The sequence below is a fragment of the Petaurus breviceps genome, unplaced genomic scaffold (assembly GCF_028583685.1).
Source record: "Petaurus breviceps papuanus isolate PSGF00001 unplaced genomic scaffold, PetGlider_PUasm1.0 555, whole genome shotgun sequence".
In the NCBI taxonomy this organism is placed as follows: domain Eukaryota; kingdom Metazoa; phylum Chordata; class Mammalia; order Diprotodontia; family Petauridae; genus Petaurus; species Petaurus breviceps.
In genome coordinates this window covers 1,085,192-1,105,947 of record NW_027186373.1, presented here as the reverse complement: position 1 = coordinate 1,105,947, position 20,756 = coordinate 1,085,192, and the positions used below count along the sequence as shown (strand labels likewise).

General features: G+C 56.9%; 1 protein-coding gene across 4 annotated transcripts; it reads left to right on the top strand.

The window, feature by feature from the left end:
• Window positions 1-304: 304 nt before the first annotated feature.
• ZNF446 (zinc finger protein 446) lies at window positions 305-19,846 on the top strand. 4 transcript variants are annotated; one of them, XR_011171268.1, is made up of 9 exons: window positions 305-392; window positions 1,431-1,558; window positions 3,072-3,521; window positions 3,866-4,055; window positions 4,576-4,667; window positions 12,146-12,230; window positions 17,231-17,350; window positions 17,760-18,656; window positions 19,681-19,846. XR_011171268.1 is itself a non-coding variant. In XM_069102737.1 (8 exons), the coding sequence occupies exons 2-8, from the start codon at window positions 1,472-1,474 to the stop codon at window positions 18,527-18,529; spliced, it is 1,794 nt and encodes a 597-aa protein (XP_068958838.1). In that variant the 5' UTR covers window positions 305-392; window positions 1,431-1,471; the 3' UTR covers window positions 18,530-18,685. The 4 variants fall into 4 exon arrangements, 3 of the variants coding, with proteins under 3 accessions (XP_068958838.1, XP_068958840.1, XP_068958839.1); XM_069102737.1 differs by lacking the exon at window positions 19,681-19,846 and having other exon boundaries at window positions 17,760-18,685; XM_069102739.1 differs by lacking the exons at window positions 305-392; window positions 19,681-19,846 and adding an exon at window positions 686-745 and having other exon boundaries at window positions 17,760-18,685.
• The last annotated feature ends 910 nt before the right edge of the window (window positions 19,847-20,756 follow it).

Below are 20,756 nucleotides of genomic sequence, written 5' to 3'. Positions count from 1 at the left end.
CTAAGGCTGGGAGACAGAACGTACGGCGAGCGCCCGAAGGGCAGCAACTGGATCACGGTTCTACCGCTCCGCAGGAGGACCCTGTAGGGAGAGAGGCGAAGGCCACGAGCGCCTGCCGAAGCGTCCGGGTCTCTCTACAACACCATTTCCCAGAAGGCGCCGCCGGGGACGCTCGTGCTGTAGTCAAGGCGACGCCATGGGCGGGGAGGACGCGCTAACGGTTTCCATGGAGCCGGCCCGGCCCTAGGCTGCCGTAAGAGAAGGAACTCGGGCTCTAATTGGCCGATAACCTGAGTTTGTCCCGCCCACTCCTCGGCCAAGAGAGACGCCCCGCCGTTCCGTGTGTGCGCGTGCGCAGTGGGAGCTCGTTCCATCAAGGCCGGAGGCAACTGGTAAGTGCGGACTGTGGGAGCTGTCGCCTCCTGAGTCCCCGGGGTACGGCTGGGGGGAGCAGGAAGCTGCCCTCCGGCCCTGCCGGTGCCTTTGTGGCTCGTGCCCTCGGCCCAGCCCCCTGAGGGTCGACGACAGCGGGACGCTTCCTCCGCGGCCTAGGGCAAACGGCGGCTGCGCGGGGGGGGGGGGGGGGAGGGGGCGTTTGCGACGCGGTACCTTCTGGGAAACGTAGTTTATGGGCCTCCCTGGGAATGCCGGTGTCTCAGGCTGCGCAGGCGCGGGAGGAGGAGGTTGCGCGCGCAGCATCGTTCGCCTTTCGGGAACTGTAGGCTGGGCACTGGCGCTGAGGGAGGTGAGTGAGGACAGGCATGGGCGGGGAGGGGCGGGGAGGAGGAGTAGGAAGAACGGCTCGGGGTGTGTGTCCAGGGAGTCTGTGGGAGACCCAGGAGAGCCTAGACCTCTGAGAGCGTACGCTGACACGGTGTGCAGGCGTCTGACAGAGGGGGAAACTGAGGCATGGCGGGGAGGGGGCAGGAGCCCGGAGCGCCAGGAGCCCGCCCTGCCCTGCAGCACTCTGACGTTTGGGGACACTGAGGAGGGGCTGCGCCTGCGCCCCCCCCCCGGGGTGCTCACGTCTGTTTGTGGGGGCCTGTCCCGCAGTGCGCACCTGTAAAATGGGGCGGAATACGCCGTCCTGGGCCTGGGACCCAGCCTAGCCAGGCTCTGTCCGGGCAGGGACTTTGTGCCAGGGCCAAGGAAATGGCTTTTGGCCCCTGGAGCTGATGGGGAGCAGCTGCCCCTCCCACTGGGGCATCGGGCCCTAGCTGGCCCCTGCACGTCGCCCGTCCCAATCTGCCCAGGTTGCGGGGGTCTCAAACCCCACTGGGGAGGCTGGAGCAGGGCACAGGTCCGAGCCCCTGTGCTCCCAGACTAGGACTCGGGGGGGGGGGGGGGGCTCTGGCTGGCCTGGGGAATTCCCCCCTCCCTCCCTGGGGCCCAGGGTCCTCACCGCAGCACCGCCTCTTTGTTTGACGCAGGAGGAGACTGAGGCCGTGGAGAGCTGCGTCTGCTACCTTCCATGTCTCTGGGAGCCCCCCCCAGAGGCCCCCCGGGGGCGTCTACGCCCGGGGAGCGGGCTGAGAGCACCTATGCCCATAAGAGCGCGGTGAGTGCCCCCGAGGGACGGCGGCCTGTGGGCTCCCTCCCCTTCGGGAGGTGCGAGGAACGGCACAGAGGCTGGGGGGCATCTGTGTAGAAATACCCTCCCGGCAGATGGATTCATAAGCGCTGGGCTTGTGGTTGGGGCTTACTCGATGCCGGGCTGTGTATCCCAGAAGACCTCTTTTGGCTGTACCTAGTGTGACTGGACAGACAGTCTGAGGGGCGGGGACCCCAGGAGGGGGCGGGGCCTCCAGGAGGAGGGGGTGGGACCCCAGGAGGGGGGGTGTTGGGACCCCAGGAAGAGGAGGAGGTGGAGGAGGCAAGACCCCAGGAGGAGGAGGCGGCAGGACCCCAGGAGGAGGAGGGGTGGTGGGACCCCAGGAGGAGGGGGGGGCTGAACCCCAGGAGGAGGGGGGGCTGGACCCCAGGAGGAGGAGGGGTGGTGGGACCCCAGGAGGAGGAGGCGGCAGGACCCCAGGAGAGGTCCGGTTCTTGGCGGCTCCAGCACCCCGTTCACCCAGCCTCCTGGCCGTGCCCCCTCTCAGAACCCTCCCCACTTTTTCCCAGGGGTTCAGGCCCTGCTCTCGGTGGGGCAGGGGCGCAGTCAGGGTACCCAGGGAAGGCCATGCCCTTGGTTTCATCTTCGCAGCTGGCTTCTCCAGGACCTTGGACAGCGCATCCTTTCCCTCTGGCTTTCCCAGGGCAGCCCTCTCCTCCCTGCCTTGTCTTTTGCTCCTGAGCTGGCCCCAGGTTCCTGGTGGCCTGAATTCTCCTGGGTCCTCTCCTCTCCTCCAGGGGCCTTTTACTCGCACCTCACCCATCACCTGCCAACGTGCCCAGGCCCCCATGCTTACTGCCCTCTCTGTCACCCACGAAGAGCCGTGTAGGCCCATTGTTAGCACTTCCTCTCTTCTCAGCCCCCTCAGCCCTTGGCACGTATTCCTTTTCTGATTCTCCTGCTTCTTCTCATCCATGGCAGGCGTATTCCCCGCCCTGGGCCCTCCCTTCTCTCACTGTTGGCCCATCGGTCGTCTGTCCAGGGGCACACCTTGTTTCTTGGAGGGCACCCTGGCTCTTTCCTTCACCCCACCTCAGTCACTTCTTCCCTTTCTGCTTCTGCAGTGAACCCCCGGGGTGCCCCCTGCACCCGGCTGCTTGGGGGAAGGGCTTCTGCCCCCAGCCCTCGGCCTGTCCCGGGCAGGGACACACAGCGCCATTCCCTGCTGCAGCCTGGCTCCCTGTGCTCAGCCTGCTCACCATCTCTTCCTGCCCCCTTGGACCCTGAGCTCCCCACAGGCCCTGGCACCACTGGGGGTTTCCTCTCTGTGAGGCCCCTCAGGTTTTCTCTGATAACTGAATGCAGGGTGAGGATTACCTGAGGACTGAAGAGAGTGCCCCCAAAGGCAAAGGGGATGGTGCAGGGGGATGTGACAGGCTCTCTGAGAAGGGAGGCCAGAGCCAAGGCTGGGCTGGGCGCCTCCTCCACTGCCCTGTTGTCTTCATGTTCCCTCCTTCAGCACCCTTGGGAGGAACTGCCCCAGACCCCACAGGAGAGAGAAGCCGGGGGCCCAAAGTTCAGAGGTCCCTGCAGAGCAGAGCCTGGTGACAGCCTGATGATGCCTGTCACCCTGGATTCTGTGGGCCTCCAGAGGGAGGAGGAGGCGGCCTGGGGCCAGGACTCCAACGGCCCTGAGGCCTCTCGCCAGCGATTCCGAAGGTTCTGCTACCAGGAGGCGGCCGGGCCCCGGGAGGCCCTGAGCCGGCTCCGAGAGCTCTGTGTCCTCTGGCTCCGGCCAGAGGTCAGCCCCAAAGAGCGGATCCTGGAACTGTTGGTGCTTGAGCAGTTCCTGAACATCCTCCCCATGGAGATCCAGACCTGGGTGCGAATGCAGGGGCCACAGAATGCTGAAGAGGCAGTGGCCCTGGTAGAAGGCCTGCAGAGGAACCCTGTGAGGCTGATGCAGTGGGTGAGGCTGGGGGCAAGGCTAGAGAGCAGGGGAGGCTGGGGGGCAGGGGGGGCGGGGGAGGGGGGGGGGGGCAGGGGAGGCTGGGGGGACAGGTGAAGCCAGGTGAGGTTGGGGGAAGCAGGGGGACCTCCACTCTCAGTGCTCAGAATCTATGCTGGTCACTGCCCTGGATTTCTTCTTTTGAGGACTCCTTGCCCCAGCAGACTCAGGCCTCCTCTCACCTCCTCCTATGCAGCTCTGGGGCTGTCAGCCCGCCCACCCTGTCAGGGCCAGGGAAGCTCTACCCCAAGGTGGGGCTGCTGAGTCTCATGGTCAGGGCTCGGCCCTGTCTCCCATTTTCTCAGATCATGGGTCGTATCCTGAGACAGGAAGGACTTTCTGCAAAGACAGATTCCCTGGGTGTCCAGCTGGAAGCCAAAGGCCTTCAGAGCAAAAGCCAGAAGGAGGAGTCTCCTGTAAGGCCTCAGCCAGGTGCTCAAGAGGAGGCAGGCCAAGACGTTTTCGAAGAAGAGCCCAGTGGGCCTCAGGAGAAAGGTGTGTGACAGTGCAGGCGGCAGTGACTGTGCAGGCGGCGGTAGGGCAAGGAGGGACCAGGGAGCAGCCCTTGGGGGACCCAGAGGAGGGGAAGGTCTCGGGGTGGGGGGCAAGGAAAGGAGAGAGAGAGAGAGAGAGAGAGAAGGGAGAGAGACAGAGACAAAGAGGGATAGGAGACAGGCAGAGAGTCAGAACAGAGAGATGCAGAGAGAAGGAGAGGGGAAAGAGACACAGAGAGAGAAGGAAGGAGAGCCCAGAGTGGGGGTTCCTGTCCTCTCCATTGGCCTTTGAGGGGCAGCCTGCGGGGAGCAGGAAGAAGCGCCCTTGGATTCCAGGCAGGGTACCCTTCTTCCTGGCCCACACCCTTGGGAGAGGGTGGACAAGATGGGCTGGGCGCTGTGTGCTGGGCCTTGGCCCAGAGGCCATGCCTGTCAGCTGCATCGGTGGAGGTGTGCCCAGGGCAGGGCAGAGGGGGGAGACCTCAGGCTGTGGCCTTGAACCTGCCCTGTCTCCTTCCTAGCTCCACCCACTCCCCAGAACCCTACCCACCCTCAGGAGGGGAATGGCCACCACCCAGAGACAGCAGCCTCCTTCCTGCCTTCAGGATGCCAGGTGAGGTCTGCCACGGGGAGCTGCCCCTGCTGGTGGGCAGGGTCCTGGGTATAGCCTTCCTCTTCCTCTCTCTTCTCTCATTCTCTTCTCCTCTCCTCCCTTTCCCTCCCCCAATCTTGACTCCATTGCTTCTGCTGCCCCTTGGTAATTGAAGCCTTTGGGGGGCCCTGAGATTGTTGATCTAAAGACATCAGGCAGCAGGCCTGAGGAAAGCCAGGCCCTTTCTCTGCCGTTGGGAGGAGCTATCAGGAGATGTTGCCCCCCCCCCAGGGGGGACACCTTGGAGAGTCAGACATGCTTGCCCAGATCCACCTCATCTCCATTTACGAGCCGGGCGACGTTGGCCAGTCCAGTCCCTTAGTTTGCTGGGGAGGGAAGGGGTATATCTGAGAGTCTGGCCTGCCCTGTGATCTTTAGGAACCCGGCCTGACAGCTGTGCCACGATGGGCCAGTGAGGGGGCGCTTTGAGGAAGGTGGGGAAGTGGGTATTGGAGTTCCAGGCCCAGGGACGGCCGCTGGGAATGCCCAGAGTCGGGAGATGGAGGGAGCATCTGGCAGGGAGGGGGTGGGTGAGAACAGGCAGCTTGTTTGCTCCTGGAGCTAGTGGGGAGTCATGGGAGGTGACAGGGCCAGACTTGTGCTTCAGGAGCATTGCTTTTGTGGCTGAGGATGGGCTGGAGCAGGGAGGTCTGAGTCAGGCAGGCCCCCCTGCAGCTGTTCCATAGGCCAGGTGGGGAATGCCGAGGCGCCACTCCAGGGTGGGGGCAGGGTCAGAGGGGGGGACAGATGCCGTGGAGGTGAGATGGACAGGCCTTGACGCTATGGAGTCTGGAGAGAGAGGGAAGGAGTCCTAAGAGGAGAGCCTGAGAGATGGGGTGGATGGTGGGAAGGGGTGTGTGGGGGAGACACAAGAAGCTCGGATCTGGACCCGCCGGACATCCAGTTCGAGCTGTCTGAAAGGCCACTGGAGGTGAGATGGGAGGTCAGCAGAGTTTGGGGCAGGGAAAGGTATATCTTAAAATCCTCAGCACAGAGGTGAGCCTTTAACCTGTGGGAGGGGATGAAGCAGGCTGGAGGGAGGGACCCCCAAGGCCTGGAAGAGCCAAAGAGGGTGACCAACAGTGACGTCAGGGAGACCGAGGCCCCAGAAAGGACCACTGGTCACTGGGTGGAGTGATGAGGTGGGAAGTCGGGGAGAAAGAGGAGGCGCCGACAGCCTTTTGGGGGAGTTTAGCCACAGAGGGCAGAAGAGACATGGGAAGATCTTGGGGACAGGAGGGTCCATAGAGGGCTTTTACAGGATGGAGACACAGCATGTCTGTAGGCTGAGAGAGAGGGAGAGATGAAAGATAAGTGAGGGGGAGGGTGACTGAGGGGGCGTATGCTGGAGGAGACAGGATGGAAGGGGGGCAGCCCCCCCTCATCATGGGGGCAGAAAGCACCTGAGTGATGGGAGGTGAGGAGGAAGCAGGGGTCTCAGCTGAGTGGGGGGGAGCTGAGGAGGGAGGGGAAGCAGGATTGCCTGGCAGCGGGGAGGGCCCAGTGGGGGAGGGGAGCGCCCAGTGGGGGAGGGGAGGGCCCAGTGGCGGGGGTCACGGCCTGGTTTTCCCCACCTTCATTCACCGTCATGCGTATGTGTCAAGGAGGTGAATGGTGGAATGAGCCTAGGCTGAGGCTTGGGGGTATGGGGGGATATGACAAGAGGTGGAGGGATTCACGAGAGGCGACAGTGGAGAATGGAGCTGGATCCCTAAAGGGTCTGGATGGGGAGAAGAGGAAGGAGCAGCTGGTGCAGGGAAGGCTGAGGGGTCAGAGAGGGAGGGTTACATAACAGGAGCCAGAGGGAGAAGGGAAAAGACCATATTCTTTGGTTAAGGGAATTCCAGAATTCTGACCACAGAGGTCCTACGTTTCCAGGGTGTGGTGGTGGGGGGGGGGACTGGAAGCTGCACTGCGCCTGCAGAGGAAGGAGGGCAGGAGAGGCTGTGCCCAGAGGTCACCAAGCCAAGGAGGAAGGAGGAGAAGCCAGAGACAGCAGGGTGAGTGTGGGAGGGGCCCAGGAAGGCCGGGGAGCGCCGTCAGCAGCGCCGGGTTTCAGTGAGGATAAGAAGGTGGAAAAGCTCCTCCTGTTTGGAGCGGGGCGTCTGAAGGATGACTGCCAGGGCTCCCGAGGCACTGGCACAGGGAGGACGTGCCCAGAGGAGCTGGCTTTGTGCACGGTCCTCTTTCTTATACTCTTGTTATGGAGAGCAGACAGTCTGTGGGGCCTCCTGGACAGAAAACTGTCCTTGTGTCCAGGAAGATGTGGGCTGGACCATTGCCCCTGGCTGTGTGACCCTGGGCCAGTCACTGCCTCTTTTGATGCTGTGGACAATGATGGGCAGGGACAGAAACAAGGATGGGGACAGAGACAGAGACAAGAACAGGGAAGGACAGGGACAAGGATGGGGCTGGGACATCCTGACCTCGTGGCAGGCCTGCCTTGCCCTTGTCTCCAGAGTCTTTTCCCTGGAGGTCATTGAGAGTAAGGGGGGGTGGGCCCCCGTGGGTGCTGTGGGGGTCCCTGCAGATAAATGCCCCTGGTTGAGCCTGGGAGGGCCAGGGGAGGCTGCAGCTATGTTGGCGTGTATTGTGAGTTCAGATTTGACCATACAGTTGGTATGGTGTGATGAATCCATCATTATGGACAGGGGAGACTTGGGTTTAGATCTTGCCTCAGAGACTAAGACAGCCAAGTGACTGGATAAATCCTTTCACTTCATGGAGCCTCAGTTTCCTTGTAGTTTCTCAGATTCTGAGTTGTACGGATCTGTCTGTCCCAGGATCCGTCTGTCCCAGGATCTGTCTGTCCCGGGATCTGTCTGTCCTAGGATCCCTCTATCCAGGATCTATCTGTCTGGGATCTGTCTGTCCCTGAAGGTATCTCTCCAGGTTCTGTCTGTCCCGGGAGGCCTCTTGTCTGGGATCTGTCTGTCCCCAAAGGTATCTCTCCAGGTTTCGTCTGTCCCAGGAGGCGTCTTGTCCAGGATCTGTCTGTCCAGGATCCATCTGTCCCATGATCTGTCTGTCCCTGAAGGCAACTCTCCAGGATCCGTCTGTCCCAGGAGGCCTCTTGTCCGGGATCTGTCTGTCCAGGATCTATCGGTCCGGGATCTGTCTGTCCCTGAAGGCATCTCTCCAGGATCCGTCTGTCCCCGAAGGCATCTCTCTAGGATCTGTCTGTCCCAGGAGGCATCTTATTCAGGATCTGTCTGTCCAGGATCCATCTGTCCCCAAAGGCATCTCTGCAGGTTCTGTCTGTCCTAGGATCCATCTCTCCTGGCAGGCATCTGTCCCTGAAGGCATCTCTCCAGGATCTGTTTGTCCTGGGATGTGTCTTGTCTGGGATCTGTGTGTCCCAGGTGTTCTCTGTCTGGTGCCCATTGTCCAGATGTCCAGCAGACCAGGGCTCAGGAGAGAGCCAGGGGCTGGAGCATGGCTGTTGCAGGGGCCGGCCTGGCTTTCAGGTTCCCCAGATCAGGGGCAGGATTTTAATATAGGTCTTTCCTACCTCCAGGCGTGGTATTCTCTGCCGCGTCTTCCGTCTCCCGTGTGTACCCTCAGACTGTGTCCCCTGAGTCTTCTGTGGGTTCTGGAAGCCCCCATCTTGTCTGTGCCCGTGTGGTCAGGCCATGTTCAGAAATGAACCAGACCCTCCACATGGGGCCTGATGGGAGAGTGTTGCAGCAGCCATTAATGCCCCCAAAGCTGACAGGATTACTGTGGGAAAAGAAAAGGCAATGGGGGAGCCCCTAGGGACCACCCCAGTGAGGCAGCAGACCGTGCAGGCAGGGGCTGAGTGGCTGCCATAGGATGCCAGGCAGGTGAGGGCCAGGGGAGGGGCTAGCCTTGTGTCCGTTTAGGGTCATGCTGGGTTCAAGCTAAGCATTCATGAGAGCAGAGGAAGGGAAGGTGTGACACTCGGCCTATGAGGGTGCTGGCGGTGGCTGGCATTGTGGAGTGCCTATGAAAAATGGATCATGGGGGCGGCCAGGTGGCTCAGCGAGTAAGAGCACCGGCCCCAGCATCTGGATGACCTGAGATCGAATCCGGGCTCAGACACTTAGCACCACACCCAGAAATAACTGGCCGTGTAACCTTGAGCAAGTTACTTAACCCCAATTGCTTTAAAAAAGAAAAAAAAAGAAAAATGGATCATGGTCCTTGGGAAAGAGGAGACAGAGGAGGCTCGGAATTTGAGTCCAAGAAGCAGGGGGAGGAGGGGAAGGGGTCTGAGGTTGCAGGGGTGATTGGGCCGATAGTCTCAGCCACCTTGATGTCTACCACAGAGAGGCCGCTGCCCTCTTCCAGCTGGGGACATCATCTGCCGGAGTGACTGACGGAAACGTCAGGCCCTGGCGGGAAAATCTAGAAGACCTAGGTGCAGGTTCATCTTTCCCTTTGGAAAGTTGGGGAATCAGGGGGGAGGCAGACTTGGGAAGTGCATAGTTACCTAGAGAGAGGGCGTGGGTTTTGGATGGGCAGGTGGGCATCCTGATGATGGAGAGGGGATAGAACCCAGCAGCTCCTGGGAGAAGCAGGCCCAGCTGAGGAGGAGGGTTTGAGGGGTGGGAGCTGGCAGCCAGCGTAAGTCCCTAGGCATGTCTGGCCTCCGAAGTACCATGGAGGCCAGATGGATCAGGACTCCTGACTGGAAGGGTATCAGAAGAGCAGCCTGTATCCAGATAAAGGCGGAGGGTCTGTGGTTTTGTCTGTTAAGAAATCGGATACCTGTGAAGGAAACCAGATGGGGTTGGCTACCGATGGAGGCAGCTCCGGAAGGGATGTTCTCTTGGGTTGGGCAAGGAGGAGGATGGGAAGTGATGGGAACTTTAGAGAGGGAGCCCACTCCTCCACCTGTGATGTAAGGAAGGATAGAAGGCCCGTGATCTACACATCCAGCCCCAACCTCTCTCCTAAATCCCCCGCAGCCTATTGGACATTTCCAGCTGGAAGCCCTAGACCCACCTGTCCACCCTGTGATTGGCTGCTGCGTCTGGCTCCGCCTCCTTTTTGGGTCTGGGCACTGGCTGTCCCCCGCCCCTCCCACCTTGCGGTTACATTTATGCATTTATGGTTCGGCTGTCTGCTTGTGTGGATTAGAACGTGAGCTCCTTCTGAGTAAGGATCGTTTCATTCTCGTACGTGGTTCCTGGTACAAAATAGGTACATGAGAAATGCTTGTTTATCGGGAGACCGGTAAGTGGAACTTAGGGGCGAAGAACACTTAGAAGGCCATTTTTTCCCCAGGATCTCAGTGCAAAGAGGGGGTGCAGTGTCCAATGAGGCTGGAAAGAGAAATTGGAGCTGGGTTGTATGGGGCTTTAAAAGCTAAACAGAGGAAGCCATTGGCCTTGGTTGAGGAGGGGAATCACAGGGTCAGATCTGAATTTAAGGAAAATCCCTTTGGCAGCAAAAGGGGGCCGAGCCAAGATGGCGAAGTAAAAGCAGGGCCTTGCTTGAGCTTGCCCCCAAGCCGCTCCAAATACCTGTGAAAAACGACTAAACAAATTCTAGGGCTGCAGAACCCACAAAATGGCAGAGTAAAACACAGACAGCCCAGACGGAAGGCTGTGTCACAGTGGGCTGGGAGGAGAGTGCAGTCTGGTGTGGGCTGCGCTGGGTGCAGACAGGGTCGGAGCAGGCCACGGGACTGAATCGCTGACGGCTGTGGCAATATCCAGACTTTTCAAACCATGCTGAGAACAGTGTGGAAGGTTAGCGGGAGAGCTCTATGAGATGTGGGTGAAAGAGGAGTGTGGTCAGGCCATAGCCCCCAGGATGGCGGGGGCAGCAGCAGCAGCAGCAGTGGCCGCTTCCAGAGCCCTGGGCCCACAGATGGTGGGGAAATCCAGCAGCGGATGCCTGGGACAGTCCACCCACCCCCACCCGAAGCAGTCCTGCCTTGACAGGGAGTTAGAAAGTTAAATGTTTGACCAGGAAGATGAGGAAACGGCATCAAAGTCAGACTATAGAATCTGACTTTGGTGACAAAGATGATCAAAACAGAAGAAGAAGACAGCAAAGTCAAAGCTCCTGCGTCAAAAGCCTCTGAGAAAAACGAACTGGTCACAGCCTGTGGAGGAGCTCCGGAAGGATTCTGAAACTCGAGTAAGAGAAGTGGAAGAGAAATGAGAATGATGCAAGAAAATCATGAAAAACAAGTCAACAGCCTGCTAAAGGAGACCCCAAAAAACACTGGAGAAAATAACACCTTAAAAAATAGACTAACAGTTTAGGTTGGGGACGGCTAGGTGGCGCAGTGGATAGACCACTGGCCCGGGAGTCAGGAGGACCTGAGTTCAAGTCCAGCCTCAGACACTTAAATGTACTGACTAGCTGTGTGACCTTGGGTGAGTCACTTAACCTCAATTACCTTGCCTTCCCCCTCAAAAAAAAAAAAAAAGACCAACCCAAATGGCAAAGGAGGTCCAAAAATGAATGAGGAGAAGAATGTCTTAATCTAGGCAAGAGGGCTTGGATTAAGGTGGTTGCTGTTGGAGTAGAGAGAAGGGGTTGGATTACAGAGATATGGGAGCAGAAATGGCAAGATTTGGCAGCTGATTAGATGTGTGGAACAACAGAGGTGTGTAGGACATTGCTAAGTTTGGGACGGCAGTGCCTTCAGCAGGCAGGTGTGCGTGCGCGTGCGTGCGAGTGTGTGTGCATCCGTGTGGGTGTGGGTGAGATCTGGGCATTGGCAGCATGATGGCGAGGCTCGATAAGTGCCCTGGAACGAGTGGAGAAGAGGACCCAGGACACCCTTGCCAGACACCCACAGTTAGGACTGTGATGTTCGTGATAACTCAGCAAAAGAAATGGAGGAGCAGTATTTGCAGAGCTGTGCCCTATGCCTGGCACACAGTAGGTGTTTAATGAGTGCTTGTTGAATGAATGAGTGAGCAAATGCTTGATCAAATCTGACTTGGCATAGGAGCAGGAGAACGTGAGTTTGAATGCCATCTTTGGCACTTATCATCTGTGTTACCTTGGGAAGGTCACCTCGCCTCCCCAGGCCTCAGGCTCTTTCTTTTCAACAGCACATGGCCTTTGAAACCTCTTCCAGCTCTGGGGTCCCATGATCCTTTGCCCTGCCTTCCTCCTTCCCCACTTTCTCAGCTCGCCCAGTTCCAGCACGCTTTATTGTCCCTCCAACATGGACATTCATTTGACTGAGGAGCTCTTGAAATCCAGCATCTTGACACCTTTCTTGTGTGGTGGGATTTCAGAAACAGTGCAGGTAGTGAACAAGAGAGATTCCCCCTAGTCACAGCATCTCTCCTGTAATTCGTTCAGCAATCCTCGACCCCATGGCTGCTGTCCTCCAGGCACTGCGCTTGGGCTGGGGGGAGTCTGGTTCCTTTTTTCCTGCCCATTCAGCACCCCTCCCCCCAGGTCCCCTGTGCTAGGAAGCTTCTGATCTAGGGATGTTTCCCCAGGAGGAGTGGGGCCTGCTGGACCCCTCCCAGAAGGAGCTGTACTGGGACGTCATGCTGGAGAAGTATGGCAGTGTGGTCTCCATGGGTAAGGACTGGTCTTACTCTTCGGGCTGTGTGTGGATGGATCATTTGGAGGGTAGGAGGTGTAGGAGCAGATTATCTGGAGGCTGGGAGGTGTGGGAGCTGATTGGTTCGAGATTGCAGGATATGAGGACACAAGGCACAGGGGAATCAGAAGTAAAGACTTGGGCAGACTATGAGATGGGGCCAGGAGGGGAGGGCTGCAGCAGGATTTTCAGTGAGAATCACAAACTTGTGGCATGGTGAGGCCAGGGGTGTTGGAGCTTATGTAGTTTGTGGCAGCCATGGTGGGGCTCAAACTCAGATCTCAGGATTCCCAGACTTTGAACCACCATGCGATGTCCAAATCACCTTGAAGGCTGAGCCAGGAGGAGGCTGGCCACTTGGTGACTGCTTGACTTCTCCAATTCCCAGTTTTCTTGTTTGTAGTAGTCACATGATCAGTGTGGGGACCCTTCTTCTAGTTGGGGACAGTCTCTCTTGGAGAGGTGGCAGCTGGCTTCTTTGGTCAGGGGCCATCTGCGGGGTGGAGGTGGGCTCAGAGAGGGAGGGGCCGGATGACCCCTGTCTCTGAAGACACCTTGGACATGCTGATTCGGGGGTGACTGGTTGAGTGGCATCCAAGATTGGCTCAGGGACTCCTGCTCAGCTCTGCCCTGCCTGTGGGCAAGGTTAGTCTTGACCTTTCCAAGGGGCTGTGAGGGTCCTAGCATCAGCTTCAGACCTTGCTGCCTGGAGGGATTTGACCCTTCCATCTGCACTTCCCATGACAGCAGTGAATCCCTTGGCCTGGCATAAATCTCCCTGCTTTGTGCATTGGAGAGAGACCTCCTACCATGTAGGGCCTAGAAGACCCCCTTGCTTGAGGAGCATCTCTGGCCAGTGCAAATGAGCAGTTTCTTGTGTCCTCTGACCCCTTTGGTTAGTCGGTGTGTCTGGCACGGTGGCTGCTGCCACCCTTTTTCCATCTCACCTTTCTCAAAGACAGCCTTGATTAAGCATAAGTCCTACCCATGAAGGGCCAATGGAAATGAAGGCTGATGTCTCCCCTGTTGCCTCCCTGTGACTTTCCTCCAGATTCCCTGACATTTGGTATTCCTGTGCTTATCAAGTCTGTTTGCCTTCAGTGGGGTGGTCTGGGTTTCTTACTCTGCCAGTGGATGGACAACAGGAAGCTCTGGCCCTGGTCATGTGTACTGCCCCACGGACTTGCCTCAGTAGAAGGGGGCTCATTCCCACCAGGGTGGCCTAGAGAAGAGGTGATTATGGGAGACATGATGACTGCCACAATTGCTTTTTTCAAGGCTCTGCAGGGCTGTCATTTGGAAACAGGGTCACTTTGTTCTGCATGGCCATAGAGGGCAGAACCAGGGACAGCAATGGGGGAAGATGCCAGGAAAAGATTCCTTCATGATGACAGCTGTCCCAGAGTAGAAGAGGCTCCAGCATCTTTAGGACCCCTTGGTGCCCCCCTTAACCACCTCAGAGAGTGTATGACATTAGGGACGAGGAGAGGTCAAAGGCACATCAGAATTAGGTGGGACTTCCATGTCCTTAACCCCAAGTGCCACAGCAAAGTCTGCCTCTTTATTGAAAGGTTCTTGGGAGGGTCTGAGCCATGCCTCCCTAAATGTGCGCCATGGGGCGTTGTTCCTTGGTCACCAAACTATGCCGTCATGGTGGCTGAGCCATGGCTGCCTTGGTCTTGGACTACCATCATATCATTAACCAGGAGAATGATGAAAATAAGTAACCTTGGCATCCATTGTCTCATGGGAGGCTCCCTGTGGCCCCAGGAGAGACAGGATTTCTGACTCCCTTTCTCATCCTCTCTCCCCATTTCTGTGGGAGTGCTTATGAGCAGAGTCCTTATCTGTTCCCCTCTCCCTTTTTTATTTTTTGAAGAGATCAGCTTGGGGCTGCATCTTCTCCTCTCCATTATTTGTCCCTTATTCTGATTTGGTGTCAATATTTACCTTTCCCTGCTGCCCCCCCCCCCTTAGAGTGTATGCTTCTTGAGGGCAGCAAGCACTTTTTTAACTCTTTCTTTGCATCCCTGGCACTTAGTGCATGTCCTTATACAGAATAATAAGTGTTTGTCAATTGCTTGACTGGTCAGATCCCTCCTCTAGAGATGATTCTGAAACAGCTTTGATTTCACTACAAAGGTTTTCTTGTCAGTCAGATGCAGTGCATTTTATTTTTCGTGATGTCTGGTCCTCACGGTGTCTTGTGCCTCAGCTCTCCTGAAGAAAGCACATAAGATATCTGGGCAGGTGGCTCCCAGGAAGCCTCTCTTTTCCCCATGCCAGCCCAATGTGTCTTTATTTCCAGGGCCCTCTCCCTCCTGTGCCCTCAGGGTGCTCCCAGATGTTCCTAGCTGGCTGTTATGCTGGCTTCTGAGGCAATGATGACCTTTCCCTGGGACACCTCCATCTGCCTTCACTGCCCGAACTTGGCTCCTGGTTTTACTTGTACAGAGAAAGTCAAGATTGCCATGTACCCAGTCCTTCAGTCCTCTTCTCACTTTAGACAAGGAATGCTCAGCTAAATCACTGTTTATTGGAAACCTTGAATATTCAATTCCTAGCACCCTCAGGCCCCCTTTAGAAAAATATGATGTACTAGCAAAGCACCAAGAGATCCCAGCATTTCCCTACATGAAAGGGAAACACCACCAGTCGCAGAAAAGATTGAATGGGAAAGCATGCATTGATTACTTTAAACTCATTTTAAAATATATGTTAAATTTCACATGGCAGTACAAACACTAGCTGCTAGGCTGTGTCCCTGTCAAAGACTCTTTTTAAATGCTTCATTGACCCTTGGTTCTCCCTTTTTTCCTTCCCTACTGCCATCTTGACTTGTGGTCCAGGTGATCTCTGGACAGGGTCTTCTGGTCGGTCCCACTCTGCTCTTCTCAAGTCTCTGGCCTGGAGTGTTATCTCTCTGTACCCCTTAATGGGAGGGCCCCTCAATGTTCTGTCCTGGACGTTCCCATTGTCTCTGAGTCACATAGGAGTGATCCCCATGGCCAGTCTTGGAGTAGCCCTCAGCCCCCCGGCTTCTGCCCATCACCTCTCGTGGCCCCTGTTCTCATTGAGGTCAGTACCTGGTTCATCCGTCCACCCACTACTGGCTCCCTGTCACCTCTCAGCCTGCAGGTGGCCAGTCTTATTCCCCGTCACCCCTACACCTCCTCTCTGGACCATCCGCCTGTAAATCCTGCTCCTTTCTCCCCCTGGCCTTTGTACAGCTGTGCCTCACAGCTGGCATGCCCTCCCCCCTCCCTTCCCATTGGCTTATCTGCTGGGTAGAGGGCAGAGGAGTCTTCCCTCTTGTCGTTGTTTCCTCTGCACTGAGCACACAGTAAGCACTCCATAAATGTTGACTGGAATTGCTTTTGAATAGTGTACTCCTGAACTCAGCTGGTGTGACGGGGCCCAGAGCAGGTGAGTTGTGGTTTGCAGACTGTGATGGTCAGGTGGGACTGAGACAGAGATCAGGCGGCCACCAGCTTACAAAGGATGGAGGAGTGGATGTCGGTAACATGGTGACCCCCGAGATGGGGCGCTGTGCCCTGAAGACAGGAAGACCCGAGTTCCCTTGTCTGTAAAACAGGGATAACAGTCCCTGTGTCCTAGGGCTGTTGGGGATCAAGTGAGGTCATATTTGCAAAGTGTTTAGCACAGTGTGTCCTTTATTAAAGGCTCCTTATATGCCAGGCATCGTACACAGTTCCTACTTAGGGGGTAAGGGGGGACACAACGATCCACCAATTATGTACAAACCCTTGTCTATAGACAAGGTGAGTGGGAAAGAATCAGCCAAGGGAAGGTGCTTGCTGGCCAGAAGGGAGATCAGGAAAGGCTTCTCACAGAAGATGGAGGCTTAGTGGGGCCTCTGAGGAAGACACAGGGGTGGGGGGTGGAGGAGATGGGGAGGGCCTGGGGGATGGACAGCCAGAGAGAATGCCTGGAATCTGGGGAGACTCAGGCTGACTTGTAGTTGGTAGGGAAGGAGCCAGGAGAGGGAGAGACTGAAGACCAGTGAGAGATGGGATGACAGGGTAGGAGGGGCCCCTGCTTTGAGTAAGCGGTCTCAGTCCGTGAACATTTACCAAGTGCCTACTGTGAGCCAGGGACCATGTTAAGCATTGGGTGCTGGGCACAGCCTTGGGGACCTAAACGGGGATGGAAGCTTCTGGGGGGAGATGCTTCTTGCCCCTTGCCCAGGGCCTCTGACCCTACCCCCACCCTGCCCCTGGACTCTGCTGTGCCTTCAGCTCTTTCATCACCCCCTTTGAACTTGGGCCACAAGACCCCCACCCTGCCTTTGGGTGTCCTGGCCCTTACCCGGAAGACTGACCCCTTCCCCATATCCTAGAGCTTCCCTTCTTGTTGGCTGCCCTGAGGCCTGCCGCCCCTTTCTCCAGCTGGGCTCCCACCATGCATCAGACCAGGTGCTAGGTCCTCTTGACCCTTTCGTCTGCTGCATCACAGCTTGTCCCTGGGCCCCTTTACTACAAGTCAGGGCTGGTCCCTTGTCCACTTGGCCCTGGAGCTATCGTTGACCGACTCCCTGCACGCAGACAGGACTCCATGATGCATGAACACTTGCCACACTGAACTGCGTTCTGGACCCCCTCCCCCCCCCCAAACCTAGTGAAGGGTGGGGCAGGCGGAAGTACCGTGGTCAGTGGGGTGGAGGGGACCGGTAACCAGAAGCCACATTGGCAGGATAGGCGCTTCCCTCCGGGAGCCCCCCCGGTTATAGCATATGACATCTTGGTCGAGCGAGGCCCAGTCTTGGACCCTGGAAACCCTGGGTCCGAGCCCTTTCTTACTAGCTGCGTGGTCGCCTACCAGCCAGTCCCCTGGCCTTTCCGTGCTCCAGGCAGAGCCTACATGCCTCTGGGGCAAAGCTCCGGTTACCCGAATGCCCCAGTGGTCATTGCCTTCTATGACTGCTGCGGATGTGTGGACTGCTTCTTCTCTGTGACAGGTATCCCTGCCCCCAAAGCGGACGCCAAAGCCCTGATGGAGCTCGGGGAGGAGCCGTGGGGACCCGGTCTGTGCACAGCAGCAGAGGACAAGGCGAGGCCCAGAGGTGTCTGCCCGCCAGGTGCGTCCCTGAGAAAGGGTTCTCCACTGTCCCGCCCTGCCTGTCTCGGGGATGGCCCCCAGCTCCCTGTGCCCACGCACTGACTCTGAGGGAAAGGAAACATCTGGGCTTGACCAGTTATGGGCGGGTTTGGGTGGATGACGCTGCAGCAGTGGGCCCTCCTTCCAGGAGCCCACCCCTTCCCCAGCTCACATTCTTCTCTGCCCCCCCCCCCCCGGGTTTCCCGAATTTTCCAGAGGATGAGAAGCAGTTCCGCAGTCAGCATTCCCAGGGTTTCCGCTTCGATGCCTACATTCCCACTTCCCTTTCTTTGGGGACTGGGGGCAGGATTGTCCACTCCCTACACACCACTGGGCAAAGCGGGAGCCACCTCCCTGTGTCGGTCCCTAAAGCCTTTCTCTCTTTCTAGGTGGCAGGGGCCAGAACCACAAGGACTGCCCTTCCGGGGATGGTGCGAGGCCCCAGGCGTCTCAGCAGCTGCCTCCCCGCCAAGCCCAGGGAGATGGGCCGTGTCCAGTGTCAGAGAGAGGCCTTTGGACCACCACGGAGCCAGCAAGTCCTGGGAGGAAAAGAAAGGCCCTCTTGGTGGCCTGGGAAAGCCCTCCGGGCAGAGCCGCCCGAGGAGGTCTCCTCCCTGGGGGAGTGGCTCCGCAGGTTCCCGGCGAGCCGGCCTCCCAGTGGCTGGAGAGGGACAAAGGCTACTTTCCACAAGGGGCTCTGAGCTCCCTCCCAGCCGGGAGAGAGAAACCCTACGTTTGTGACGAGTGTGGCAAAGGCTTTGACTGGAAGTCGGTGTTTGTCATTCATCAGAGATCCCACACAGGCCCGGCTGCCAGTACGCTCGAGGAGAGGAGGGAGCCCCAGGACCCCCGAGACCCCCGGGACCCGAGGGCCAAGCCACGGGCGCCCCCGGGAGAGAAGCCCTATCGCTGCAGCGAGTGTGGGAAGGGCTTTCGGGAGCTGTCCATGCTGCGCAATCACCGCCGAAGCCACACGGGCGACAAGAACTACCAGTGCCAAGAGTGTGGCAAGTCCTTTAACTGGAAATCCCAGCTGGTCATTCATAGGAAGGCCCACGCGGGCGAGAAACAGCACACGTGTGTGGAGTGTGGGGAGAGCTTTGACTGGAAATCCCAACTGGTCATTCACAAGAAGGCCCACCGCAGGGAAGTTCTGTAGGCGGAGCGCCCGCGAGCGCATCTCACTCTGTAGCCAACTGGGACAGGGGACCTCCTTGTCTGCTCTGCCATAGTGCCCTAGGCGGGGAGGGGGCCCTGAGGCCTCTCCCCCAGAGACACTAATCTAGGTAATAAACTCCCTTAGAGCCTCTAGGAACACTCGTCCGCTATTTCTCTTCTTCCTCCGCTTCCCTTCTTCACCCCCAAGTTCCCCACTTGCAGAGTAAGGACCAGACTGGGCCTAGGCATAATCAAATCAGTCACATCATCAAGCGGAGAAGGCTTGAGGGAGCTTGCTGAGGGAACAGGTCCAGGAAGATAAGGGAAAGGAAGGAGGCGGGCCCAACCCTGCAGCCCTCCTCGGCAGGGCAGGGCCAGACTGGGAAAAGACCTGAGCCCAGCAGAGGGCGGGGCATCCTCTACAGCCCCAGCAAAGTCCCATGCACCGTCCGCCTACCCTAATTCCTGTCACACTCAGGAACACAAACTCTGTTCACTCTATGTATCAAATGTCAACAGACACATCAAGGGACAGAGGAGGAAATCACAGCTCAGCTTGGTATTTTCTAACGCACAGTTATAGTTTCAATGCTGTCCTGTGTATATCTCCCTCCAAACTTCTGCTGTCCTCTGGTGCCTTTAAAAAGACTTCTATTCTTCTTTCCTATCTTTTCCCCTCTCTCCCTTTTCCCCTTTCTTCTTTGTTTTCTTAAATTTTACTTTTCTCCTTTCCCTTTTTCCTTTGCTTTCTTTCCTTTCCTCTTCCTCTCTTTCCTTTCCCCCTCTTTATTTTCTTTTCCTCTCTTTCCTTTTCCTCCTTTCCTTTCTTTTCCTTTCTTTCACTTTCTCTCCTTTCCCTTTTTCTTTTCACATCACTATCAGTAGCCCAGTTTCCCTCCGATTCTCTCTCACACACATCAAGACAAAATTAAATTAAGAAATATCATCTGTGGACAAATTCCTGGCTGTGCCTAAGGTGCTCACGTCCTCTGGAACTCCACTCCAATCCCTCCCTGGCAGCCACAGGGTAGTGTGTTCCATCCTCAGTCAGGCAAAGTCAGGGTTGGGCACTGCGTTTTGGTGAGGTTTGTGGTTGCATGCAGAGTATCAATCCCACTCTCCTCACATCACTCCTGCCTTCTCTTTTGTCAGGATATCACCACCCGAAGACCCGTTGTGCTGACCCATGTCTGGCCACTGAACCCCAATGACTCTGGAGGAGAAAGTGAGGCTGATGGCTTTGCACAGCCCTGCCCCACTTAAATCCAACTCACTTGCAAGTCAAGACATCCCCCTCCTCATGTCATTGGTCCTCTTCAAGAATGAAGGTCAAACAGCAAACACCCAGAGATACACGCTTTGTGTGTTATGCCTTTATTCTCTGTGTTTCGTAGAGATGCTCTGTGGGCACCGAAAGTACCACATATAAATTCACAGAGAATATTCGGCATGTCAGCCATTCTCTTCCTTCTGTGACCTTTCCTGTCTGTGTAGCACCCCAACATTTTCTGTGAATCATTTCCATAGCCTTGGTCCTGGCTTCCTAAGGGATCCCCTTCATTCAATCTCCCCTCTCCAGGTGACCCACCACACAGAAAAGAGATTCCTAAAACAAATGACACTATCACCATCTTATTCAGAAATGTTCAGTAGCTACTTATCGCCCCTTGAGTTTTATTTTATTTGGTAAAGACACAGATTGAAGATTAGTGTTAAAGTGGTGATGATAGTTGGGGTGGGGGAGGGATAGTCTGGAGAAGATGGGACATGAGGGGATAAAGGATGGAGATGGAGGGGACAGCCTTGGTCAGGAGTCAGGCCACCTCATCATGGGAGATGGGGGAAGGAGGAGAGGGGCAGAAGGCCCTTGAGTGACAGAAAGTTAAGAGGGGAGGAGAGGGAACTGTCGGCAAATGGTCTGATTGTTTTCTGTAAAATAGGAGGCAAGATCTCAGCTGAGAGAGTGGGGGGAGGGGGAGAGGGAGCAGATGAGGGAGGTACAGTAGGATTGCTTGGCAGCAGGGAGGGCCCAGTGGGGATGTGTCACATAAACTTGTAGTGGACCCAGTAAAGCATGATGTTCTCCACCTTTGTTTGGCAGGTTGTAGACAACAGCAATCAGAATCTTGATTGGGCAGCAGATAAAAACTGAGTGAAGAGAAGTTCAGGCTAGATGTGGGCATGGGAAACAAAGAGAATTCCAGCTCCTCCACTTGGGCCAGTGACTG